General features: G+C 39.2%; 2 protein-coding genes and 1 long non-coding RNA gene across 3 annotated transcripts in view; 2 read left to right on the top strand and 1 right to left on the bottom strand.

Moving 5' to 3' along the window:
- si:ch1073-396h14.1 (disintegrin and metalloproteinase domain-containing protein 10) overlaps nucleotides 1-12,099 on the top strand; it is a 32,570-nt gene extending 20,471 nt beyond the window's left edge. Inside the window, exons 10-15 of the mRNA XM_046049439.1 lie at nucleotides 4,228-4,399; nucleotides 4,558-4,702; nucleotides 4,950-5,133; nucleotides 9,065-9,164; nucleotides 9,549-9,769; nucleotides 11,352-12,099. Of these exons, the coding sequence (XP_045905395.1) occupies nucleotides 4,228-4,399; nucleotides 4,558-4,702; nucleotides 4,950-5,133; nucleotides 9,065-9,164; nucleotides 9,549-9,769; nucleotides 11,352-11,456 (927 nt within the window). The 3' untranslated portion in view covers nucleotides 11,457-12,099. The remainder of the gene's footprint in view (nucleotides 1-4,227; nucleotides 4,400-4,557; nucleotides 4,703-4,949; nucleotides 5,134-9,064; nucleotides 9,165-9,548; nucleotides 9,770-11,351) is intronic.
- Nucleotides 12,100-12,885: 786 nt separating this feature from the next.
- Nucleotides 12,886-19,800, bottom strand: LOC123970980 (lipoprotein lipase). Its single transcript, XM_046049440.1, has 10 exons — nucleotides 19,572-19,800; nucleotides 18,524-18,708; nucleotides 17,966-18,145; nucleotides 17,308-17,419; nucleotides 16,972-17,205; nucleotides 15,748-15,990; nucleotides 15,350-15,470; nucleotides 14,557-14,775; nucleotides 14,299-14,406; nucleotides 12,886-14,212 (listed from the first exon to the last, which is right to left on the bottom strand). The coding sequence occupies exons 1-10, from the start codon at nucleotides 19,669-19,671 to the stop codon at nucleotides 14,191-14,193; spliced, it is 1,524 nt and encodes a 507-aa protein (XP_045905396.1). The 5' UTR covers nucleotides 19,672-19,800; the 3' UTR covers nucleotides 12,886-14,190.
- Nucleotides 19,801-20,605: 805 nt separating this feature from the next.
- LOC123970981 lies at nucleotides 20,606-24,646 on the top strand. Its single transcript, XR_006825107.1, has 3 exons — nucleotides 20,606-20,753; nucleotides 22,030-22,527; nucleotides 22,657-24,646. It is a non-coding gene; the product is annotated as an uncharacterized LOC123970981 (long non-coding RNA).
- Nucleotides 24,647-26,722: the final 2,076 nt, after the last annotated feature.

A 26,722-nucleotide genomic window follows, 5' to 3' on the forward strand; every position in this document is an offset into this window, starting at 1 on the left:
CTCCTCAGTAAATAATGGAACAACTCTTGGACGCCATAACAGTATCAGCGAGGATTTTCCTGGAACAAACAGGATTATGACCAATTCATTTGCCCTACATTCATATAATTTGGATGTAGTAATTCAAACAAATCCTTCAGGACACAGACAAAATACCGACTCCAACAAAAACACGGTGACATCAGACAGTTGCAGATTCATAGCTGTCCAAAATCACTAAAATTGCCAATGTGAAAGTCTTTTTCAGGGTGGATATTCCCTTTTTAAATTGTGTATTAATAGCGGCTTACAAACAAATCACTATAAATGTAATATCATATGGGGGAAAGAAGCCAAAATTGTGTCCTTTTGTGGATGTTTTAGGTGATACTGCTTCATAGGCTTTTTTTCAAAGCAGACATTTTAACGTTCCAGTATAATTAATAACGTTAACTAAGTGTTCCATTAGCAGGATCCTGGTATTGTTAAAACTTTTTTAATCGACTGTCTCACTAGGCACTCAAACTGAATGGAGCCACCGGCAATGCTTAACCCTATTTGCTGTTTAAAAAGTTCACTCAATGAAAGTGCAAGAAACACTAAACACGCTCCACTGAGCTTTTGTTGAGCTCAGATTTTACTTGAAACATTGCTAGTTTTACCCTGAACCCCTTTTGGTGCCCCAGACCCCAGGAATTCAAACACTTTCTAGTCTTAACATAAGACAGCGTGGTACTGAATGATAATCCGACATGACGAATCTCTGCGATTGAAAATGTAGACATCACATATTCTCACAAGGCATACATGGCTGTTTGCGCTGCACCGGAACAAATTGTCTGTGAATGATTCACTTATGTGGGCATTAGAGACCTTGGCCTTTATTGACTGGCTTGTTTTTTTGAGACCCTTGGCTCGGCTTCGGTGGATAATCTGAAATAAGAGCACAGGAGGATCTCTGATTTCTCTCTCTCTTTCTCCTCACCGTTATTATCTGTTTATGTTCATATGCAAGGCCTTACAACCTCATTCACCAGTGGTGGAAAGTAACTAAGTACATTTACTCATGTACTTATAGATAGATAGATATATACTTTATTTATCCCGAGGGAAATTCAAGTACTGTTCTTAAATACAATTTTGAGGTACTTTACTTGAGTACTTAAAGGGAAACATAGCAGTTTTTACCTAATTCAGTGGGGCTTGATTGGCATGGGAAACACATTCAAGCATTTTCATCCATTACATGTATCTGAAAGCCAAGGTTATTGTGTGTATTGTATATGTGTATTTACTTGTATACTTCAAGTAAAAGATCTGAGTGCTACCACTATCATGCACCCACAGGGTTGGGAGGATTACTTTAAAAATGTAATCTGGTCCAATTACGTATTGGTATTACTTGTTAAAAAATGTAATCAGCAATGTAATCCAAATACCACAAAATAAAAGTAATGTAACCTGATTATTTTTAGGTAGTGATGGATAGCTTTACTTTTTTGCTAAACCGCTAACTGTAGCCTATCTGCCTGTATCTGTGGCTGGTTAGCTCGGTCAGTTGGCTGTGCTGCTAGAGGTTCTATGAGCTTACTCAGCCCCAGGCTGCCAAGGGCCAAACCCGGCAAGGAAACCACCTCAGTACTGTATTCCCGGTGGTCAAACTGGCCTCTGTCGGTCTCGGAGGCTGTGTATGCTGTTTTCGGTCCCGGTCTAGCTGCTGTGTTCACTCACTGAGAGCTGGAACTAGTCCGCACAGTCTGCATGTGGTAAACACACATTTGGCGCTACTGGCAACTATAAATGTCAATTAATGTCTGCGACACGTACCTCCCTAGCTTTGTGTTTTTAGAGAAACACATACATATACCATAGACTGTATATAAAAAACACACGGAGGCAAATACCACTGCATTTTCTGTTTCATGGAAACTTTGTGCTTAAAGTAATCCCGATGAGTAATCCCCGATTTTACAAATTGTACCTGTAATCTGATTACGTCTATTTTTTCTGTACCGTAACGGAATACATTTACTTTTTTTAAAATCCTGATTACGTAACGCCGTTACATGTAATCCGTTACTCCCCAACCTTGTCCACCCCCACCATAACAACACACAGCTGCGCTCAAATGCATGCCTCCTCTCCATGTGTGATGGTGCTAACACATGCAACCTTTCTCCCACTTCCCAAAATGCCAGCAGCGCTCCTCCGTCTTTTTTCACCCTGCCCTCTGTTATTCACACTTCCACAGACCAAAGAGTCCTGTTCACCAAAGAGTCCTGTTCCTGAGCAGATTTGTTCTGCTATGTCAGACCCTGCTGGCTTTTTATAAATTTAACTACAGTATGTTCACCTGCTCCTGCCTGGATGGGAATGTGACTGGCATGTCTCATTGTTCCAAGGCCAGACAGGCAGAAAGAAGCACATGGTGAGATCTGAGCACTGGCTTCACCTGAGATTTGTGGCAGGCACTGTGGAGGAAAGACAGGGGGTGGGCTTTGACGCAATAGTGAATTCTGGGTAAAGAGCTGCTTTGACCTTTGGCCTACTTGCCTTGCAACCATACATGCAAACAGTACAGTGGCTTTCCATGTGCTGTGGATCAATGTACTGCTCAGGAGAAAGGTAAATTGAAATATAGTAAAAAAAATATATATATATATATATTAAATTTCTTTTGTTGTCCGGCTCCTTTTTATTTCATTTAATTCTTGCTATTAGTATTACAGTTTGTGCACAAGTACCTTTAGATTAATTAGAGCAGCAACTACCATTTTTTATTGATTATTACAATGACTAAATGAGATTGTGATTAAATAATTAATCGTTTTGGTTATAGGGTCAGAAAATAATGAAAATTGTCCAGCGGGTCACCTTCAAATTTCCAACCAACAGTCCAAAACCCCCAAATATTACAATGAAACAATTAATCAAATATCAAAAGAGTTTCCCGTTATGTTTTTTGCTGAATAACTAATCAAATAATTGTTTCAATATGAAATTTCTAAATTGTCCAAACAAATGGAAATAAGATAAATGTACAACACAACATACAGTACAGTAATTACAAGTCACAACATAGGATTTAGAGGAGAGTTCACTGAAAAAGATTTCCCAGAGACAGAAAAGCTTTACAGTCCCAACATTTTTCTTGATAAGCTGTTTGTTAAAACTGCTTCTAGGTTACATCTGTGATAACACTTGTAGACTTTGTAAAGCCACTACAGTGTTCAAGAAGTAAACAGGAAGGGCAGGAAATATGCAAATTGTACAGAGTACAGTACTGATATTTACACATACTTTGTTGTTTCCTTTTCTGTTGGTGTACAGTGGAACTTACAAGTTGTAATTTTGAGCTGAGACACCACAAAATGGCTGAGGTGAGAGAACAGCACATTATAGTGGAAACATAAGACTAAGTTGACTCAAAATGTTGCATTCCTCAGTGATACTAAATTATATGATACCAATAAACAATAAAAATAAATGTATTCTTCTTAAGAAACAACACATCTGCTGTGACACGCAGTCCTTCAAACCCCAAAGCTGCAGATACTGACAGATAGAGTGAAGACTATAAAATTTACACTCATTTTATCCATCAAACTAATGAAGAACAGATGCAGAAATACCCTCATCAAAACATGTTCACCGCCACATGTGTCCATGTTAATTATAAATCTACTCCTTTGGTCTCTTAATTCACCAGTGAGTTTGACATCTAGAGAACACGAGCTCCAAATATTGTATAACAAATAAAATCTCTAACCAGCACAGGAGGATCTCTCTGTTCTGTCCTCTGTGTCACACATGTGGAGCACGGCATTCCTCTGCTGTTTCAGGGCCACCCAATTCCAGGGATCTTTTGGCTGCATAAGGGATATGTTTTGTTTTTTTTTTAGTTATTTGAAAATACAACAAAGATAACTTTAAAATGTCTGTAGTATCACTGACATTACAGGCACCATCATGTGCAGACACTGGCCATGGAAAACATGTTTACTGTCTGCGTAGACCTTCAAGCTACTGAGGTCAGCAATAAAGGGACTCAATTCCCCCATCTGTGATTCGGATGGAAACAAATGATTTCAGCTCGGTTAGATCATCACTCGTTTCTCCCTGCTGTTTCTGTCTGCAGCTGAGTACTTTGAATGGAAATGTTAAAAATAACTGCTTATCCCATGTGCTCAGAGTGAAGACTTACCCAGAAAAATTAAGTTAATTTCTGGTATTTTGTCTGTGTTCCAGCACGATGAGGGCTCAAACTGCGGGAACCTCGGCTCCACTGGCGGTAAAGGCAGGTACCTGATGTTCCCTCACGCCACAGACGAGGTGCGTGAAAACAATGATAAGTTCTCGCCCTGCAGCATCGAACACATCAGTAGGATCCTGAAGCTGAAAAAGGATGACTGCTTTGTGGGTGAGGGAAAACAAAGATCAGACAGCATCCGCCTGCAAGTTGCTGAGTCGTGCAGAGCCGAGGCCAAATGTTTACACTGCACATTAGTCACTGTAAATAATTATCTTGACTTTCAGTGGATGTGTGTGTTTATCTGTGTGTCTGTTATTGTTGGTCAGTCAGTGATCAGCCCATCTGTGGTAACCAGATAGTGGAGGGGGACGAGGAGTGTGATGTCGGTCACAACCACAAAGACCTCTGCTGCTTCAGCGCTAAAGAGCCTGTAGGAGTCCAGTGTCGCCTCAAGCCTGGTAAAGTCTGCAGGTACTATACAAGTGAACATTCACAGACCATCAGAGTGTATAAGAGGTGAATCAGGAGAATTTAGGATAAGCTATTTCTCACTTTTTTGATTAAAGAAACACACCACTCTCATCAAAACTATTGATGATATTCTATTTTGTTGATGTTCTGTCGTCTAGGTGTGTCTTTGTTCTGTTTAAATGCGGCTTTCACGTTTATCCGCCACGCTGACTCTATGTTGTGTTGTTGTTTCTTATTCGTCCATCAGTCCGAGCCAGGGCCTGTGCTGCGGTCGGGACTGTGAGTTTAAGCCGGCGGGTCAGACGTGTGATGAGGCGACAGACTGTCTGAAAGAGAGAGTGTGTTCAGGCCTCTCCCCAATCTGCCCCAAGCCAATCGCCAAGGAAAACCTTACAGTCTGCAGTCAGGGCACGCGTGTCTGCCTGAGCGGGGTGAGGCAGCCACGTTCACCACACCACCGTCTGACTCAACACGGTTCAACCACATTGCCCAATAAGCCAATGTGTGCAAGTGAACAGTGTTGCAAAGCTTAAAGGACTTCTTAATCATGCTGGCTGAAAACTTGAGTTTCAGAGTTCATTCTTGACCTATTAGCTTACTTGTTTAAGCACAGAACTTTTCTTGTCTCAAGTTTATGAACAAACTTATAGATTTAGATTAACTGCTGTATAATTTAGATTTGGGAATTGATGGCTTTATATAATGGATCATACTAGCAATTTTACATGTCTAAGCCCATTGACTACATATCACTTACACTCAGCCTCATAGCTTATTATTTTGCCAACCATGCTACTGTGTTTACAAATTTCTAAACATTGTGTCCACTCTTTCGGTCATCCATTTCTTTCCATTTATTTTTGGATAAATGAAGTTTAAAAAAAAACTTAAATAAAAAAGCTCTCAATATTTTATGTTTTGTCAAAGCCACATTATAATGTTGTGAGGTAATGAAGTGCAAACCTTTCCAATCAGTCTGTGTTTAGCTGCATTATTACACAGCAACAATGTGACAATATTGACACAAACGATTAAGTTAGTGTTCACTCTGGTGAATTACACAGTTTAAGCAAGTTTAATCACTCTGCTATAATTGGTTTTCATACTGTATGGAAATTAAAGGAAAAATGGCTGTCTGGAACAGTATGACAAATGAGTAGAGCAATTTAACAGCATATTAATGGGATTTAACTTTTCACCCTGCTGCAGTGATATAGAACTGTACTACAGGATGTGTGAGTACATGGATATCACTGCTGTGTGTGGTTACAGGCAGAGTGTTAATTATACACTGACAATCGGGGGCATCAACCAGGGCCAAACAAAGCCAAATATTCTAGAGCAAAACTGTCAGCAAGTCACGTAGTGAGGCAGTCAGACATGACCTTCAGCTAACATCAAGGTTAAAAAATGGTATGGTCCACTTGAGGGGGGTCTGAGATTGTATTAGATAAATATGGAAATATGTAGACATGAATATGGGGATGTAACATTTAAGATTACATGTAAGAAGGACACAGTCTCCTCCAAAAGTATTGGAACGGTAAGGCAAATTCCTTTGTTTTTGTTGTTCACTGAAGACATTTGGGTTTAAGATCAAAAGATGAGTATGAGACAAGAGTTCAGAATTTCAGCTTTCATTTCCTGGTATTCACATCTAGATGTGTTAAACAACTCAGGACATATCACCATTTGTATTAGACCACAGCATTATTAGGTGAGCAAAAGTAATGGAACAAATAATTTTAAAGTAAATAACATTTAAAACTTGGTGGCATAACCCTTGCTTGCAATAACTGCCTCAAGCCTGCGACCCATCGACATCACCAAACTGTTGCATTCTTCATTTGTGATGCTATTCCAGGCTTTTACCACAGCTTCTTTCAGTGCTTTTTGACAGTGGCTTGCTTTTCTCCCACAGAGAGCTCTCTGGTCTTCATGTTGGTTTATCCTCTTTAACAGGAAATGCAGTCTTTATAGGTATGAAAACTTAGACTAGTCATGCAGAGCTGTTTAATGTTTGGACAAGCAACCTAAAAGGCAACACCTGGGCAACAAGAAACATGTCAGTCACATGATCCAATACTTTTGCTCACTTGAAAAATGGGTGTGTTCAAACAAAGGGTGATATGTCCTGAGTTGTTTAACACATCTAGATGTAAATACCAGGAAATGAGAGCTGAAATTCTGAACTCTTGTCTCATACTCATCTTTTGATCTTGAACCCAAATGTCTTCAGTGTACAACAAAAAAAGGAATTTGCCTTACCGTTTCAATACTTTTGGAGGGGACTGTATATAAATGTTTCATCCCCCTGATCTGTTCGGACCATGTCTTAATTAGGGGGTCAGATCCCCAATCCCCCCTAGTAACTTGAACCCTGGTTACAGGAAAAAACAAAGCACACCTCGACCACACCCATCACTGATTCTGCATGTGGTCAGAGGAGAGACATGAAACATTCAATCAGAAAGGGCAATGAAACACAGCTCTTCAGTCTGGTTTAAGTTACTTTTTATTGATATAAAACCTGCAAACAGACCTGTTCGGTTCTTTAAAACCTGCCTCTAGCATTATTTCAATACCTTTAAATAAACATCTTGTTTTATTGTAGCTTCAAAATGTTCAATTTAAATAACTGATTAAAACAAAATTCTAGCTATTCATAGATAGTTGCTAATATGATATTGTTAGTGAACTACTTCAATGCCATATCAAGACTTTTCTGTTTATATATCAGCTAACATGAAGTTGAAAATCATCTGGATTCAATCAGATTATTGGACAGATCACTGTCCAATAATTGTGCTCATGATCCAAGTTATTTGTAAACACACGCATCATTACAACACAGCATTACTGAGAAAAAATCAAATATAATCCATGTTACCATGAGACAAGTTTCATCTTGACCAAATTTCCTCTGACGTTAAACATCTTCTGATAAACCGCTGTCCTCTGAGCAGGAGAGGCGAGGAATTTATTCCAGCTGTGAATGTTGCGTCATCATTCTGGATATATTGCTCTCCAGAGGTGCTAAGTGTGCTGACCTCTGACCTGATCTAGGAGCAGGGAACATAATATCTGGAAAAGATCTTTAAGGGGCATGTGGGAATTTGATAATCCAAGAAAAAGGTTCCAAATATGAAGGTGGCCTTTCAGTTATATTGTCCAAATGAATTATAAATAGTTTCAACTGACTAATACTCACATTGTTTATTTCACTGAATGCTAAAATCCTTCTTAGAATCAAATGAGCAGAAAACAAGAAACTCTGACAACTCAGTACAAATAAACAAAGTCAAAAACATTTTTTTGGGTCCAGTTCTTCAAAACACTTTTGAAGAAAATAGGATTTGTTGATGCAAATTACTAACAATACAAAGTGTTGGCCAAAGATTAAACTGTCCAGAATGTGTTCCCACAGTCTTGGTAAACAATAAACTATATTTATACAATTTGAATAATTGTAGCTGTATTGTGAAAGGTGTCAGAGAAAATAAACTTTAAATTTTAGGAAACACAAGGAAAACCACACATATATTCAAGGCATCCATTGATAGAATTTTCAAACAATATTAAAATCAGTTTGCAGGAACTCCTGTCATATGGATGCCTTGAACAGTAAACAAAATACTTTGAATACTTTTACTATTTTTATCCAAATTTAGCTATACCTTCAACCTTTTTCCAAGGTTTATATTAGAGCCTGACCGATATGGGATTTTTAAGACCAATACCGATTTTGATATTGGAGAGATTGGATATTCCTATATGTCATGAGTTTAAAAAGTGACATAAGTGACATGTGACATAAGTTTAAAAAGAAACCTTTTTTATTGTTATAAATAGTACTTTAAACAAAGGTACAGCTGATTATGTCAGCTGATTGCTGTGTTGTGTGGCGATTTGTGGCAAACTGGCCTGTTGCCAAGAGAGAAGTTGCAGAGTGCGCTTTGGTGGACAAACTATGCAATGACAACACTCATAACATGATTGAAGGATCCGTCTTCTGTCTTATTTAAAATTATTTATTTATTGTTGTTATAAAAATATACCGATTTATCAGCAAATACATCATATTGGCCAATAATATTGGCACTCAGATATATTGGTTGGGTTCTAGTTTTTATGGACCTAAACTGAACTTCCTCAGCCTTATCCAGAGCTAGGGAAGTTTGAACAGTTTAACAAACAGTTTAAACAAACAAAAAGTCCAGCTGACAGTACAAACTACCTACCAATCCAGTCAATAGTATTGTTAACAAACAATGCGTGTATAAAAAATATTTCTAATATAAAAAATTTCTTAATTTCCGATAAAGACTTCTTCTTAATGAGTGTCTCCAATTCTCTCTGCAGGTCTGTGCTGAGTCTGCGTGTGTGAAGCACAGCCTTCAGCAATGTGACTGTCCAGGAGACTCCATGAAGGACAAATGCCACATGTGCTGCCAGCAGCCTGGTATCTAGAAGCATGTGTCCTCTACTACTGAGGAATGTGTTTACAATATGTGTCAATTTGTACTGAGGCTACCCTCAGACATTATTGTTTTACTTCAAAACTAGCACAAGAAACACCACCTGACGTGGTGGTCCGTATCCGAAGAATAACATCAGGCGTTTTGTTAAGGAGCTGTGCAAGAAATGTCTTACAGTTAGTTGTGGTCCTGGATGCTTTGGTGCCATAGAAATTTGGAATATGTGTTTCAAATTCCCTTTCCTATTTTGTTTTTGTTGAAAAATGATTCTATCACTTTGGGGGGGGCACCAAAGTTAGAAATGTTTAAATTCTATATGATGTGTATTATGGTATATTTTAATTTGACTTTCTCTGCATCAATGACAGATAAGCCTGAGACATGTGCCAGCACTGCCTCCTCCGTGCTATCCCATTACTTCCAGAGTAAGGCGTTGCCCTTGGTCGGCGGGGCTCCGTGTTCAGGGAACCGGGGATACTGCGACAAATTCCACGTGTGTCGTCTGCTGGATGCAGATGGCCCCATCGCAAGACTGAAAAACTCCTTTCTCCATTTGGATGACTTTGATGACATAGCAGAGTGGATGAAGGTGAAGTAGCAGCAGCACCAAAAGAAAAGTCTGTAATGTTGAGGCACTGAAGCTTTTTTTCTCCCTCAACTTTTCAGCACCACTTTTGCATTTTGTCACATGTTTTTTATCCATGATTTCTGAAGCACAAATAATTAGGCTAGGGTTCAGTGACTATTCAATTAAGTCAATTAAGGTTACTTACTAATCAACTTTCAACTGCAATTATTTGTCTTTATTTTAATACTAGGTGGTTTATCTGCCTAATTGTCCAGCGGCCCACCATCACTCACAGTAGCCTACTCCCGATGGCCAGTCCGCTTTTGTAGGGGTGGCATAGCATGAGTGAAACTACAAAAAACGGAGAGAAATAACAAGTCTGAGGCAGAGCTGAACACAAATGCAGGCATGCTCCTACAGACATGGTCAGCACTCCTTACTTAGTGTGGTATGACCAGTTGCTCATTGTGGCTAATGTTAGCAAACTTTATATACTAGATACTAGATATTGCTGTGTAACTTATTTTACTCACTCTATGACTGTTCTGTACTTTAGCCACCATACAGAATAACAATTTTGTATTATCAAGTAGGTCTAATTGACACATGGCCACAGTGGCTATTGTTAAAGTTTCACTTTTGGCCATTAGTGGTCTCTTTTATAGTTTAAATCTTGTGCTGTACATTTAAGCTGGCTGCACAGGGTAGTAACAGCTGCCAGTGATAATACACCTAAAAGGTAGCAATGTGTCAAAAATTGCTTAAGCCACAGTGTGATTGTAAACATGTGTATTTGTTACAATGAAAGCTCCACTGTGTAATTGAATTAGTGGTTCAGATGCCAAACCTTTTCAAAAGATTTTGGTCTTTTTCTACTTTACTTTTAAAAGAAAAGTTAGTGTCTAAGACGTTATATTATCACATAATTTAGTTACATGATGAGTTTATAAATTTGGACATAAAGTTGCTCCACTAACTCAAATTACCTGATAGGTGATCAGGTCATGTGGTTAAAAACAATTATTTACATTATACTATGGCTGAGGACGTCATCTTTGTTGAGATGCAGCAGATGTTTGCCTCAGCTCAGCGTGTTTTTTAAACTTCCTGCCTTGATGTTCAGCTGCCTTCAGTGTTTCAGTCGTAGCTGGCTTTGAAGTTTAGTTTCTCATGACAGCATGGAGAATCAGGAATGCCCACTTGTGCTGAGCGCCTCATGGATCAGCCATCTGGTTTTACTGGAGAGACAGAAATCACCCATTAACAACTAGGGGTTAAAATGAACCTAAACTAAAGTTGTTGGCAACTTTCTTGTGTTTTGATGCTGACAGATTACAGCACATGTAAGTATGTATGTGGGTGAGTTTGGGGAAATTACTGTGGGTGGAAATGCTGTTTAAGCTTTGACATTGTGAACTCCAATTGATTTAATTCAATATTTAGTGAGTCGCATATTGAATTAAAATGTCTTCACCAGGTATTTTGGGAGGTAACATTGGCTTTTACATAACATTGGGTACATATTGAAATCTAATAACTATTTGAATACTATACTATAACTATACTATAACTATTTGACTATGTTTTCATTTATCCTATGCAGGCACACTGGTGGGCCATCCTGCTGGCTATCCTGACTCTGTCTGGAGTGATGGGCTGCACTGTCTGCCTCTGCAGCCGCAACCTGGACTCCAGTGACTCGGAGTGACCTCTGACCTTTCCTATGGACCTCTGGGAATACAAATATCATCATGATGACACATAAATTCATTAGGATTCATATATCATACATTTTTAACTGTCAGTGTCACATGAGATTCTTTTAGCCAACTTTGTCCCACATCTCAAATAGTGTGTGATCTGCAGGTGACCTGTGAAGACACCTGCTCAACACGTCTCACACTGTTTTGTTGACTGATATCTTTGTGTGTCATTATGCATCTGCCATTTCTTTTCCTTGTGTGACTTGTCCATTTACATTTCAACAATTGGTGAGGGTCTTCCGTGATGCACGTGGCGAACGAATCGCTATTGCTGCCAACTGTGGGTCTCTCTGGGCCAGGTTGCCCTTACAGGCCACATAGCATCGAGCACCTGCAGCAATTTAAACCCATCTGTTCCTGCAAAGACTTATGGGACTGTTATTTTGCACTGCAGTGTCCTTGCTATTGTATTTGAACTTTAGTGCCAATGTCAGCCTTGATGAACATCCAGCTTTCCTTCAATAAGACTTAATCAAGTGGAAATTGGTGGTCCTCTTGACAGGACTTTTGGTCTGAATGCTGTCATTTGCATTGCATGTTTACAAAAAAAATGCTGATGTTTAAGTTAATAAAGTGACAGTAAACTTGTTTGTTTGATTTACATTGGTGGTAAGTAACTTTAGTAAATTTCTGTACTGTACTTGAGTACAATTTTGAGGTACTTCAGAGGGATTTTGTTTTGTTTTTTTCCACATTTTGTATTGACAGTTACAGTTACAAATTACTTTTGTAATTAAAGATTAAGATTTTACCCCAGCATGTCTAGTTGGGGCCCCTTGTCACATTTAAGCTGTCCATGAGTTGAAAGCAGTTCTATCAAAGAGAGATTTCTTCTCTAAACTCTTCTGATTGTTTTATTGTTGAGGTCCAAAGAGGTAAAATGATCCATCTAGCCAAGATTAGAGAAACAACCTCTCATGACCCCACAGATTTATCTTGTGATCCTTTAGAGGGGACCGACCCCTAGGTTGGGAACCACTAGACTGAATTCCTGTACTGTATAAAGTCATAAACTACTTCACCTCAAGTACATTCAATAATACTGCTGTAATTTTACTTGGTTAGGATTTTGATTGCAGAGCTTTAAGATGTAATGAAGTATTCTTACATTCATGTATTGGTACTTTTACTTTTTTAGTCACACCTAAAGGGCAATTTGGTGTTGAATCTAAAGTCTATCTCTTGGGTCACATTGACACAGTCAGACAAACACAATAGCGTCACAACTACAAGGACACTAAGATATCACAGAGCTTGTTGTGCAATTTAACAATTCCCTACTACTTTTATATCACAACAGATGTTAGAGTTTACATGTTTGGATCAAACACACATTTTGCACTGATAAAAAAAAATGAATAAACAAGCTTGAGCTGGGTGATAACGATGAAACATTTATGATTGAGTAAGTTGAGGATACATTTTTCACTGTCACAACATTAAAATAAATGTCAGGCTCAGGCTGACCTCTTAAGAATGTATCCAGTATAGTGAATATTTACAAATATGTACAAATGATTACAGAAATGCACATTTTACAGATTAAATTCAGAGGTAAATTCATCCAGAGATAAAAAATATACAATCAACAGTGTTCCATACTACATGGTATTTACATAACTATACAAGTAAATTGGTTTAGCAATCGCTTCCCCTGTTTTCAGTGCAAAAGTAAAAACATTTCCACATTTTTGAAGTAGGTGGAAACAAAGTCACAATGATTACAGTACCGATCTCTAAAGAGCCAAGGTTTAGACATTGCTCACAGAAGTGGAAATGTAACTATGTAATAAAAGAGCATTAGTCAAGATTGAAAATGTCAAATGCACAGAAGAAATTGCAGTCCTGACAGACCATACAACAAACGATTTTGATATTAAATTATGCTTTCTACCTCACACCAAGCATCACATACCTCATAACATTTTGCCACTTTAGTAAGAACCATGGTAGACAAAATGTCAGGCAATTCTTTTAGGTAAAAGCATTAAAGTAACATGTTGCATGTTCAGATTTTTCAATAAAAGTCACAAAGTTCATAAAACAATAGAGCAAACTGAGGTGCACAACAGCAACAAAGCATTAAGTTAAGACCAGTTCGATTGGCAACAGCTTACTTCTGGTGACTGTTTACAGTAAGGCACACTGATACAGGTCCCACAGTCACCTACAGTGCTGAGAGCCACAGTGGTGAATGCTCTGTTAGGTTATGCATTAGTTAATACATACATAGTCAATACATCAGGTAAATAAAGTGTACCCTATCGCATAAAACACCTTAAGAAATTCATCCTAACAGTTGTTTTCCCTTGTTTAAGAAGTGGCAGCAGTGCAGACCTCCATGGACACCAAGAGGACAGTACCTCCACAACTACTAAAGGTAAATCCAGTCAGTCATACCACTGGAGTGACTTTGTATCCATCTCTTTGGACACAAAAGAAGCACCAAGACGACGTCATTTACTTTTTGTACGTGACATAAAAACAGCTCTTTCCAAAATGTTTTACAGTATTCACATAAACATTGGTTTTAAATAACATATACTTGAGTTGGATATATACAAGGTGGTGAGAGGTTTGTGTAATTTGAGAAATAAAATAAGTTACAAGTGTATAAATAATTTACTAAGTGCTGAAATGGACCAAAGGGCGTTCAACAGTGGAGTCTTTTCTTCAATGTCAGTGGTTCGCCAGAGTTACTCTACAGACAAAGAAGAAAAAAGTTTATTTGTCAGCTTTGATAGTAATGTTAGTAGTACTCTGGAAAACTGCAGAGGGTAAACTTACCTTTTTGGAGTGCGTTTTGAGTTCATCCTCCACACATCTTTACATTTAACAAATGTGACCTCTTGTGTTAAGTTCAGATTTTCAGGGTCTTTTACACAGAACACCATCCTGATAAAGAAAATTAAACAATTAACCCTCATCTTGTCACTGATTAAGCTACTTGACAGATTACAGGTTGAAACTGTGCACTCCACTTCCACTTGAGTTGTCACATTTCCAAATAAAAATGTATTTTTTCCTCAAAATAGGACAACTTACTTTTGTTGGGTCTCACCGGCTCGGATGCGGATTTTGTGAACCTCCATGTCAGAGCTGTCTGAGTCACCGGACCACCAAGAGGAAACCATCTTCAACATGTTGGAGGCTGACCAACTGTTTGTCTCCTCCCATTTAAACTTCAACATCAAGAGATCTCCGATATCCGTCTCCATCACTAGCAGAAATGAGTGAGTCTTGTTTGTCGATATTTTCTCCTTTCTGCCAGATACAAACAGAGACAAGTGTTAGTGTTCTACTCCTAGCCAGCAAGAATATTTTATTTAGCTTCGTCTCGTAAACTCTGCATCATAAACCATGATATAACCACACATAGCAAGAGAATAAACTTGGTCATGTCTGGGGTCTGCTGTTTATGGTTTCTAGCTTGTGCGGTTTTCCTAGACTACTTACATAACAGCTCTTATGACTTGAAGGATGCGAGTCACAGTCCTGTAATTCTCTTTTATGAAGGTTTTTAACCCCTTGATGCCTGAATTTATTTACAATTATATAAGAAAATCTATTATTTTTGTTTTCATTTGCTTTCAAGCTGATGCAAAATTAAGTGGAAATTGTTAATTTGTCTATAGAACAAATAGATACATTCAGGTATGATGTAGGTATGATGCAAATTAGCGAAACATGCAAGAAACCAGTGCTTGCAAAAGGTTCCTAGCTACGTATTGAATATGCACAAACAGGCATTGGAGGAATACATAATCTCGGCTGCAATCTAAGCGGTGTGATGCGAATTCGCGATAATCGGTGTTAAGGGGTTAAATGGCCCACTTACAGTTTAAGCTCCAGGTTTTCAGCCTCCCCTTTTGTTCCGTACAGTGAGACAGTGAGTGAAGGCTCCATCTCTGAACGATTCACCTTACTGGAGAAGTGGATCTTCAGCTGATAGTGGTACACTGTAGAACAAGAGAGCATTTAAAACAAAACATTAACATGTGCATGTAGGCTGCTGTAGTGAAGCTGCTGCAATTTGGATTTAGTTGGTTTGGCAAAACTAAGCTTCTTCAAACACTCTTTACATCAGTTTTTCAGAATTAGCCATTAAACCTTGTTTTTGCAATATTAGTTAAGTAACTGGGTAAAAAAGCACAACGTCACACAAACTGAACTTTCCACTTGAAAAGTAAAAAACAATGCTTCCTATTCTCTATTGATAAAGTCACTGCCACTGACCTCTAAAAGGCATGGAGGCGCGCGTCTTTGTGTACATCTGAACGTTGCGTGCCTTGCGGACCTTGCTGATGTCGTAGCCCACTGTGTTGCAGCGGCTTTTGCGGCAACTGAGACACATGCCGCGGTTAAACATGTCGTTGCTGCCGCATCGGTAGGCTTTGGCTGCTTTCTGCTCATTCAGCAGAGAGTCGATGAACAGGTGGACTGAGCGCTCGTGTTCACACTTCACTGCATCAGTGATAGCTGGAGAGGAAAGAGGGAATGATATTTACACATGCATAAATTATGTCAGTTTGTTACATGTCCATTTCTTTACTGACCACACTCCATATGCATTTACTTTACCTATCAACAAAGATATTGTATCTGACCTTTCAGTCATGTTTGGGGCCCTGCTTTTTATTCAGTGCAGTGTGAATGGAGTCCATTGTGCAACTGACAGTAACAATGTTGGTCACTGCTAAAATAGTGATATTGAAGCTGCTGGACTATGTGCTCTGTGTGAATACCAGTAATCACAAAAATATGCATTGTGACCTAACAGTCGGTTATGATGGCTGCACTGTATGTTTTAAGTATGTAGCAGAAATGTTGAATAATGCATTATGTGAAGTAAATATACCTGAAAAAAAAAATAAGAATTGTGGCATAATATTCTGAAAATATTTTTGCTGATATGACAGTAATGTATATCACAAACTGTTTAGTTACAGATATAGCCATAGCTGCAGTCATTTAGTTTAGTTTAAAAGGGATAGTTTGTGTATTTTGAAGTGAGGCTGTAGAGGTTTCAAAGATGCTTCATGCTTGTGTTATTCAGAGCTGTGCTGCTGTAACTGATTCAGACAGCAGATATGCGGTATCATTCAGTACACATCGCAGCTGGGCTTATGCGTAGGAACATCTAAGATCTATGGTTAGTGCCAAAGTGAAAAAAAGGGTCTAACTGCAAGGTAAAGCAGTGAAAATATTTTTTAATTCTAATAAAGTGTATACTTAAACTGATGTGGCTAAATCAGTTTTTTTGCTGGTCCCTGTCCACAGCAGTGCATTGCTCGGCTTCCCTGACGGGACTTTGCCTCTACAAACTAGGGGCAAACTGACCGCCATCTACTGTAGGTAATACACTGACTATGGATAAATACTTCAAACAACCTCACTTCACAATATCCAGACACTTGCTTTAAATTTTTACATTTTAAAGTTATATATGATTTTCCTCACCAAATATCCCAAAGTTGGCAATCTTTTCCAGGGCTCCCCTGAGGTTGCAGCCTGGCTGGAAGCTGCCTCCATTGGGGTAAATGTCTACATGTCCAACAGGCTGCTGGATCCCGATGCTGAGACCAAGGGAGCCCCGTGTGAAAGTGTGGAGGACGTCCACAAAGTGGGCGTCATCAGGGGAGAGGCGCCTGTGGGCGTGCTCCCCCTCAAAGTCAGGACCAGCTGGGTCCAAACCTGCAGACAAGAGACAGAAGTGAAAGAGGAAATTAACCAAAACTCATAATTAACTGGTCTTTATATCAAATGTTATGTGTCAGAATGTTCCGTTTTGTTTACCAGTTATTCTTCCGACTTTATTTGTTGCATGGCTTCCAGCAAATCCAGCCACATGAGCCCCGAGGCTGTAGCCAATCAGGTGGATGTTCTCCAGAGGCATGTTGGTGGTTTCCTTTAAGGTACATAAATGAAAAGGTGATTTAAGATAGCGATGAGACAAGTACTCCCTTTCATTGATAAACTAAATTGATAAACTATTTTTTACAGAAGACGATTCTTTTAGACATGCTTTTGTATCAGAACACCAGTATTATACAAGACAATATACTAAGACAGGATCTATAAGTTGTCACCAAGCGTCAACCTCCGGAACTGAAAAATGTAGCCAGTGAGGAAGTGCCAAAAACTGCAGATCTTTGAATGGCCATTTGAAGCTGGCTACAAAAGCTAGTCAAGACCCCCCATGTTAAAATGCCTAACATCACAGTAGAAATAAATGGTTTTGGTCTTTTTTTAAAAACATTAGGTATGTCATATATAATACAAATTCATTAATAAATGTCTTTTTGGCCCCAGTGTTCTTGTGTCACTCAAAAAGAAATGAAAACCTTTACTAACTTCCCCTTTTCAATGAAGAGCTACTTAAAAACGCATCAAAATAGATAATAATGGTTGTTGCATTGTGGAATGAAACTTGTGAAATTATGATCCCACTAACCTCAATCCAGTCAATGAAGCGAGCGATCTCCTGTCCCACTGCTTTGGTGTTGTGAGCTGCCACCACATAGTGGTTCTGTGCCGAGGTGAGCCAGTCCACCACAATGACGTTAGCCGTCTGCTCCCGTTCATATAGCGCTGACACCAGCTTAGCCATCCAGCTTTCAAACATACCGCTCAACTGTTGAAATGACAAAACATTAAACTCAGACAAAGCAAGGTAATTAGTGCTGATGAAACTGGCATTAATTAAACTTTAAGTAAACTTTAAACTAACATTCAGGAAGAATTAGCTGAGTGGCCATATTGTAAAATCAGAGCCCCCTCCTGTCCTGTTCATCTTAAACGCATTTTCTTTGGCATTAGCTCAAACATGTTGTTGCTTGTCAAGAAAGTTAGTTATGTGAATTTGGCTAGACTTCATGGCACTGGAATTTGGCGAAATAATGACACCCTACGAGTCACAGATGTTAAACCAAAACGGAGTAAAGTGAACAAAGCCCCTGGGTGTTGTTAGAGACAGGGGCAGGTCACAACAGGCTGAAGCATCTCAGCTCACCGTCCATCCATGGATTATTAGGAAGGTTTTGGAGGTGCTGTTGAAGGTGCAGGCTGCCAGGGAGTCGGGTTTGCCAGGAACAATGTAGCACAGGTCGTCATCGGGTTGAGATGGTTTGCGGAGGGAGAATTTGGCAAGAGTTTGATTGCTGTCATCCTTGTCTTTCAGAGGGTCGAGGAAGTTACCTGAAAAAGAGGAAGATTAACAAATTAGCAGTGGGGTTTATTCTCTTTAACAAATACAAAGAAGAAAAGAGAAATTCTTATGTCTAGCTGGTGTTTTGTCAGATGTGTAAATCTGATCCAATGTTGAGGCTGGGCAGTCCGAGACACCTGACTACCTAACTGAGTGACTGGCTGCAATAAGCACTGGCCCCTGAGGGGCCCCTCAGAAAATGAGCATCAGTCCTCAGGGGGTTACAGAGGTTCAACTGGTTAGACTGAGCTCCATATAAAACACCAGGGAGTTTTCCCCAGCTTTGTCCCTGCCACATCACCCAGTATAATCTGCCCAAGTTTCAGTGGTCCTGACACAGTCAGCTGACTGGTTTTCAGAGTGGGGGGTTGGGAGGTCGATGCAGAAACCACACAGACATTTATAAGGCTTACATTATGAATGGGCTGATGCAGTTAAGAGCCATATTGTGAACATAAAGGATCATAATTGCACTTGGATAACTCAAATCATGTTGAGATCATTTGGCAGCCTGCAGATTTTCCACACTTTGCTGCTCTCATCCTCTCTAACGGTGAACAACAACAAAACATCTCTCACAGCCCATAGCAATTAGTAGAAGTTGGGTATTCGCCATAACGCACAAAGACATGTTTGGTCATAAACACGTGATACATCGTATCTCATAGATATGTTAATGTTAAACCACACCATCATTGACAATTATTGCTTATCAACTGGACACAGTTTCTTCATAGGAGACTCTTTCACCGCGAGTAACTTCACGGGTAAACTAACTCAAATCCTCCAGTTTTTGCACAAAAGTATGTTAGTGTGTGTGAGAGTAATGATGAAGTTCAAACTGGCAACTCACCAAAAATAGAATCGGCGAGCTCTTCTTCCAAGGACGTCACATACTGCACAGCGGCACTCAACACCAGAAAGTACACAAACTGAACTCGCCGCGCGTTCATTTCTTTTACAGGCTTTTCCTTTTAGAGAAGATGTCTTTGACACTTAATTAAATCGATCAGCTCTCGCAGCAGAAGCGTGTATATAACCCTTGTAAAAATCCAGTGCCTCCTGTCCCTGTGGCGTAGAGTCCTGATATCTGAACCACCTTAAGCTGACCGTGTTTTAAATAGCACCTCTGACAAGGCATTGGCTGCTTACCAACGGGCGGGGAATGGAAAAATATGTGTAAAGTAAATCATTACACTGCTTTATGAGAAGAGCTGACAACACTGGTTGGCAGCGTTGCTTATCATTAAAGCCAGCAGAACTTACTATTGATGTTTCTATGTCTCTAACACATTATGGCATATTGCAGTAGCCTACTGCATGTTGGGCTGATTGCTCAACTGATTCATTTGTTGACTGAATAATTACTCTGAGCTGATTGCTGTAGATCTGATGATTGATAGATCAAAAAGTGAAAAAAAGCAATGACATTTATTATTTTTAATCTGGTAAAATGACGGTGGTTTGGTAGTTTAAGTGTAAAACAAAGCCATACATTGTGCAGAACTGCACAGGCCTGCATGCTGAAAATGCCCTCCAAAGAGAAAAGTAATACTCATAATACAATTTCATTTATAAAGCAAATGTCACACAGAAAGATACAATGTGCTTCACAAAAGATGTAAAATGCAACAAGAAGAGAAAATAAATATTTTTAAAAAAATGATTTTTAAGAGACAACAAATTTAAAAGATATTTAAAATATAGTAACAGTTTCTGGGTAAAGCCAATTTCGAAAAGATGAGATCACTTTTACTGTGTCAGATAAAGTTTGGCGTGTGATGCAGGCTGGAGAAGCAGGTCATAAGTGTTTCATGAGAGGACAAACCAACATTATATGTATGTCTTATCTACATGGCTGTCTCTCTCCCTCACATTCCAGGACGCAGGCAGCTTGGCTGAACAAGAGGGGCCTCTTAAGGATATTTTGGGGCTCCTTTTCACTGACCTGCTGTCATCATCGCAACAGAGAGCAGATAAGAAAGAGAGAATACAGACGAGACACCAAGACCTGCATCAAGCAATATTCCTTTTGGTATGATGGAAAACTTGCTAGTACCAGCTTTTGTCTTTGTCTGTTGTTTAAAAAATGCAGTAATTAATTTTGCATTATGAGTCATTAAGGGTACTGAATCAATTTAGCATTGCACTCCTAGACTCAAGGTGAACAGTAAGAAAACAAAAGTATCAAAATCGACACAGCAGAACCATAGATATCTTTTTTTTTTACTCCATGCATTCATCTTCCTTGTCAAAACTTTCAGCCTACATTACCCACAATGCGGGCTACAGAGGTCTGGTGAGATCACTTTCTGACACCACCCCCAGATTTTTATATTTGTAGTTTTTGAAGCCAGGTGTGAGATGAACCAGGAGAGGTAAGCAGCGCTCACAACACATACAACACAATGGAGGAGTGGACAGGGGAAACTGTGGCAGCATGTACCTACTTGTACTATTTGATGCAGAATATCTTAATAAATATCTAATATTGGTAATTACTACATATTAGCAATGTATTATCAGTAATGTAAAAGTTACCTGCATAAATGAAATATCAGTGCTCAGACTATTAAAATAATGACACCTCAGCAGACTTGGCCAGCGTACCTGGTATTAAGCATCAGCTACATTTGGATGCTGTGTATTACAATTAGCAATCAGTAAAGCTCTTGGCTGGCTTGCAGTGAAACCTCACAGACTGCTATTAGCAACTTCCTAGTTTGCTTTACTTCACAACTCTGAGCTTTGACCTGCTGCATAGAGAGTTTCACTCACTAACTGGGTAAAATGTTGTTACATGCCAGCTGGACATTATGTGCTAACATTCAGGCAAGAGTAGTTGGCTTCAAAGCAGCTGATTTGTTGCCCAAAACTTCAGTACGAGATGCCAAGATAAACTGGGCAGGAGGCCGATGAGGTGATGGTTTAAAAGTTACACGCATGTTGCTGTGAAGGTCAGTTGAACAAAAACACCAGCATAGTGGCACTCGTTACAACAAACCACTGGCATTGTAACTAATTATCAGCTAAGAGTGGGACTGGGAACTGAAAATCTAGTTTTAGCCATGTTAGTGGTGTGGCTTCATGATGGCTGTTAGTTTTCACGTCAGTCACTTTACTTCTTGCCTTGGTGGTGTGTTTCCTACCAGTTTTGATTGTCTGCCCTATCCTGATTGGTTTCACCTGTGTCTAGTTAACCTCCCCTCCCTAGTGTATTTTGTCTGTGTGTTGCTTTGTCTCAGTGCCAGTCTTCGTCCCTGTGTCAAGTGTTCCAGCCGTTCCTAGTGTTTTGTTCTTTGTGTTTCTAGATATTTATGTTCCTGGACCGTGCCTGCCTTTTGGATTTAGGATTTTGCCTGCTCCCTATTGGATTTGTTTGCCTGTTTGGCTCTGTCTTTGGCAAAGCCTTGGCTGAGGAAGTCCATCACCCATGCAGATATGGAATTCCGCAGCCAAGAATATGAGGAAAATTTTGTGAGCCTGCAATCTTCCTGTCCTGAACCAGTTAACCCACTACCATCCTGATCCTGTCAGTCCTGAGTTGACTAGCTTCCTGCCTGATTCCACCTCCAATGAGTTTCCTTTCTGGAAACCTGGACCTGGCTAGCCCTCGAGATGGTGGCACAAGAGCACCCAAGAGTCTGCCCAGCACTACAGAGGCCCAGGCCCCCAGCTCCTCGTTCACCTTTGTCACCAGCCTCCAAAGGGGTTCCTGCCCATCCTCCACCGCTCAGCATCCAGGCCATCATCCAGAGGTGCTCCGTCCTTAGGTCCTGCCTCCTGGACACCAACCCCCTGGGATATGTGTAAGTCTTTTTAACTTTTGTACTGTGTATTGTCCTTTGTGCTGTCCATTGCTGTGTTTGACTATGTCTTAACTTTTGTATTGTCCTGTGTGCTGTCTTTTGTTGTGTTGCTCTTGGACTGCGAAACAGTTGCCCTCTGGGATCATAAAGTTTGAACTTGAACATGAACATACAAACACACAGGCTGTGCTCCCCCAGCAGCTGGTTTCATTAGCTGTTACTTTTCTGTGAACACGACCACATTTTCCTTGAAAAATAGTGACTGCATTTGTTTTCCCACCACTGCTGCTGCAGTTCAGATTCTGTGGTCCTTGTCTTTTAAAGGGGAGAGACTCAGTTGTGGTAACAAGGGGGGGATGAAGAGTAGAGGGAATGCCAGAACTCCACAGCAAAAATTTGTTGTTGCCAGCAGTGATGGAAAGCAGACAAGCAGTAACTCCTGCTCAAAGTTTGGACATATCTTGAATCTTGTGTGCGAGACTTAATTCCTACGCTTATTTCTAGGAATGGCACATGATTGCATGTTGCACATGTCCAGATTTACAAAAGAGTAAAGTCTGAGTATTCCCTCATGGTGTGTCTTGTTGATCCAAAAAAACATATTCTGTGAGCAGAATGTTTTAGGGCATAAACTAAACATTCATTGTCTTTTGTACAGCTAGTTCTTATTGAAAGGCTCACACTGGAGGATAGATTTCTTCTGGATTTATTCACTGATCTGAAAACTAAAATGCTAAAAGTCATCTTTGTGGATTCAACAACACTTGTCCACTAATAACACAAAGTCACGAGTGAATGTTTCCTCAGTGACCACATTGAGAAAAGACGGATGTTCATCTATGCATCTTCATCTATGTATGTTCCACTTTGCTAACTCTCATCTGTCATACACAAGTGTTATCGGGGCAACATGATGCTGATAGTTGCACATTACTGGGTGTCATAGACATGTGACTGAATTTCAGTGTTGCACCAGCTGTCAGCAGGTGCAGGGTAAATTTTAACAAAACCTTTTACTGCTTTTGTAATTAGTACTGAGTACTGAAAAGCCAGTGGATCTCAGAGGGCAATAAGAAATTCACAATGTTGATAATTAAAGGGAATAAAGTTATGTTGTGTATTGAGAGATCTTTAAGAAAGATTCATTGCCAAGTTTGATGATTAGAAGAAGACTGTGATTGTGTGTAATTATTTCTTTAGAATCCCAATTTTTAAAAGGTTTTGGAAAGTCAAGTGAACATTTTTCTTTGGAAGTCTGAGTCACTTGAGGATCTGATCAATTAGAAAAAAAAGAAATGGAAACAGCTGTCCTCCTGAGAAGCAGATAAGCCTTTTTAAGTGTAATCAAAAATCAAAGGGTTAGTTACCCGTAATGCAATTTTCCACTTCATTGACTTTGTCCAAATCCTGACTGTTGCTCAATTCCTTTCCTGCCTTTAAACAGTCGAGTGGGATTCTCTTTCAGAGAAACTAATCCACAAACTAAAAGAATCATCATACAACATGTCTCTTTCTGAGTCACGTGAATGGGTTCTGTGTTATGTAATGTTATGTAATTTGTTTTGAATTTTTAGCAAAGCTGGCTTAGTGATAACAACCAGCTACAATCTTGTGCTATTAAATGTTGTATGTTGGCTTTAAGTGGCTTCGGGTGTTGGCTGATCTACAACAACCTTTGTGTTTGACAAGTATAACTGTTAATACAATTGTAAGCCACGTGGGACGCAGAGAGAGCATTGTTTTGACGGGCACCTTGCAGGTATAGAGTACACCGTGTCTACAGAGGCTGCGTAGTGAAAGCAGCACATCAGCAGGGCAGCAGTAGAGCCCAACACACAAGTGTTGTAGTTCTACTCATGAAACAGAACTTAAAGCGTAAAACAAGTGAAACATGAGCCTGTGTAAACAGGTGTATTGCTTAAAAACACATCTGTTCTAGCAGATGTGTGTGACATCGATGACAAAAACAGGGGTGAAAGGGCTTCTGTGAAGACGAGCAGTCACATTTAATGCTTGTACCTCAGTTACTGTAGATATGACAGCTTCTCTAGATGTATTCTTGTACAAGCTGCTTTGTTTATCTTGTACTTAATCATCGCATAATGCCATTAAAACAAATTTTGAGTTCTTTTATTTGTTTGACTGTATCTAGATACAATGTTCTCAGGAAACATAATGAATTAATCCTTTTAAATAAAGTTTGTCCTGATGTTGGCGTCCAGCAAAAGGCCATGTTGTTACAAAAATATCAGAGGAGTTTATTCTCTGAAGAGAAAAAGTTTCAATCATTAATATTAGGGTTCACACGGATGTGGATGCAAATGAATAGTTTTGACTACAGACTCACGTTATCAGGCTCAGAGCAACATCAGTAGTTTGGTCTTGGATTTAAGCTCCTGCTTAAATCCGTGTAAGCTTGCGTGTTAGTTGGAAGATATTTCACACTAGAACCATAAAAATGTGGCTAAAAATGAACATATGTCACGTAACAATGAACAATGCACACACAAAACAGCCTTTGGAAATGTGAAATGAGGAAGGACATGCATTCAGCATGTTTCTCAGACCTTAAATATACATACTGCATTGTGTTCTGGTGAGAAACATAACAATAAAAACTCCACAGGGTACCTTTTAACTGGATGTTGGTGTCAAGCTGCTCAGTGTGGCTTTTGTTATATGTGAGTTTATATGTGATGGGTTGTTTGTTTGAAATACTGCATATCTCATGTCAGAGGACTTGTACAGGAACTTTATAAAACTCCCTTTACAGGAGCTGGAATCATGCCTGTGTTTTCTCTTAGTTGGGAAGGATAAGATTTTCATTTACAATTGTGCAACAGAATTAATATAGAAATATGAGAAACATTCCAGTGTCAGCAAAGTACTTTCTAAATCTACGTACTGTATACTGTAAGTACGTTTTACTGTGATTAGTTCAAGACGGAAGAGCAAAATGCAGAATTTGCATAGACACTGATTGAAGTGGAGTGAACCTTGACAATATCAGTCAGCATTTTTGATTACCAAAACTAGTATCATATGGACTATAGTTTAGTATTCAGCACATTTATCTTAAAAGTATTTTCCATCATTCTTCAAGGAGCCATCAAAATCCGTATGCTTCAGTGGCTCTCTCAACGGTATCAGCTGTCATCACTGACATTTAAATATATTTTCCCTTGCTTTCAAAAGGCAGACGTTATATATCCGATCACTAACATTGGATACTGACATATGTGGAAGTTTTTGGCCATGTTTACACACGTTCATTCATGAAATGGTGAGCGAAAAGTTTATCTCCAATGCAGGTCCAAAATCCTAAGATGATTTAATTATTTACTTATTATCTAAAAGCAATTTGAGCAGTCAGGAATATTGAAATATGTGATTTATCTCTTTATTAAACCATCCTGGGCTCTTCATTTATACAGTGCACTGCATTTCAGTTCATAAAAGTAAATGCACTGATCAGCTGGCAAGGAGACCGATTTGATCGCTCTTCCAAAGCCTTGTGCATAAAATCAGAAAACGCTTCATTTATAAAAATACAGACCACAATGGAAGCCTGCCAAAATATATTACAGCTTAATATACAAATATATAAATGTACATTCAATAAATACAAAATTAAGTATTCTTGAGATGTATTATGGATATCATGTAGGCCAGTCCATCACATATTACCAAGGCTTGCATGTTTATTTTCATCAATTTTGCAATGTTTGACCTTTCAAAATACGGACATGTTGTAGACTGAGCTTAGTCAATGATGTAAACCATTGCAGGTGAGACACTATTGACCCATTCATGAAGTAATCAATGAGCACCTAGCCATTACTGGAACATTTAAAAAGTGACCTCAGTTCAATTTAATGATGAAATTACCAACACTAAAAAATGCTTATCCATGTTGGACTGCAATCTCAGTGACCTTAACATCTAAATGGCTGCAGGGGACCTTTTAAAGTGACCAGTGACACAACAACCAAAATCAAAGAACAAGCAAGGCTTCAAGAGATCAGATATTAGCACATAACTCCTGATTTAAAAAAGGTATTTACAAAGACAGGTGTGATTCTCCATTCAGTAGATAGTAAATACTTCTTTGGTCCCTGTTGATTGTTCGCAGTTAGTGGTTAAATAAAGACAAACATTAGGGACAAAATGATCACTTTGCACATTTAACACCCCA

The sequence above is a fragment of the Micropterus dolomieu genome, linkage group LG05, assembly GCF_021292245.1.
Source record: "Micropterus dolomieu isolate WLL.071019.BEF.003 ecotype Adirondacks linkage group LG05, ASM2129224v1, whole genome shotgun sequence".
NCBI lineage: Eukaryota > Metazoa > Chordata > Actinopteri > Centrarchiformes > Centrarchidae > Micropterus > Micropterus dolomieu.

Excerpts from the sequence above, each read along its gene's own strand:
- LOC123970980 (XM_046049440.1), bottom strand. The coding sequence starts at position 19,671 with ATGAACGCGCGGCGAGTTCAGTTTGTGTACTTTCTGGTGTTGAGTGCC. Across the intron at positions 18,146-18,523 it reads TAATAATCCATGGATGGACG|TTGAGCGGTATGTTTGAAAG; the intron begins GTGAGCTGAGAT and ends TCATTTCAACAG. Across the intron at positions 14,776-15,349 it reads GAAAACCTGGAGCTTAAACT|AAAGGAGAAAATATCGACAA; the intron begins GTAAGTGGGCCA and ends TGTATCTGGCAG.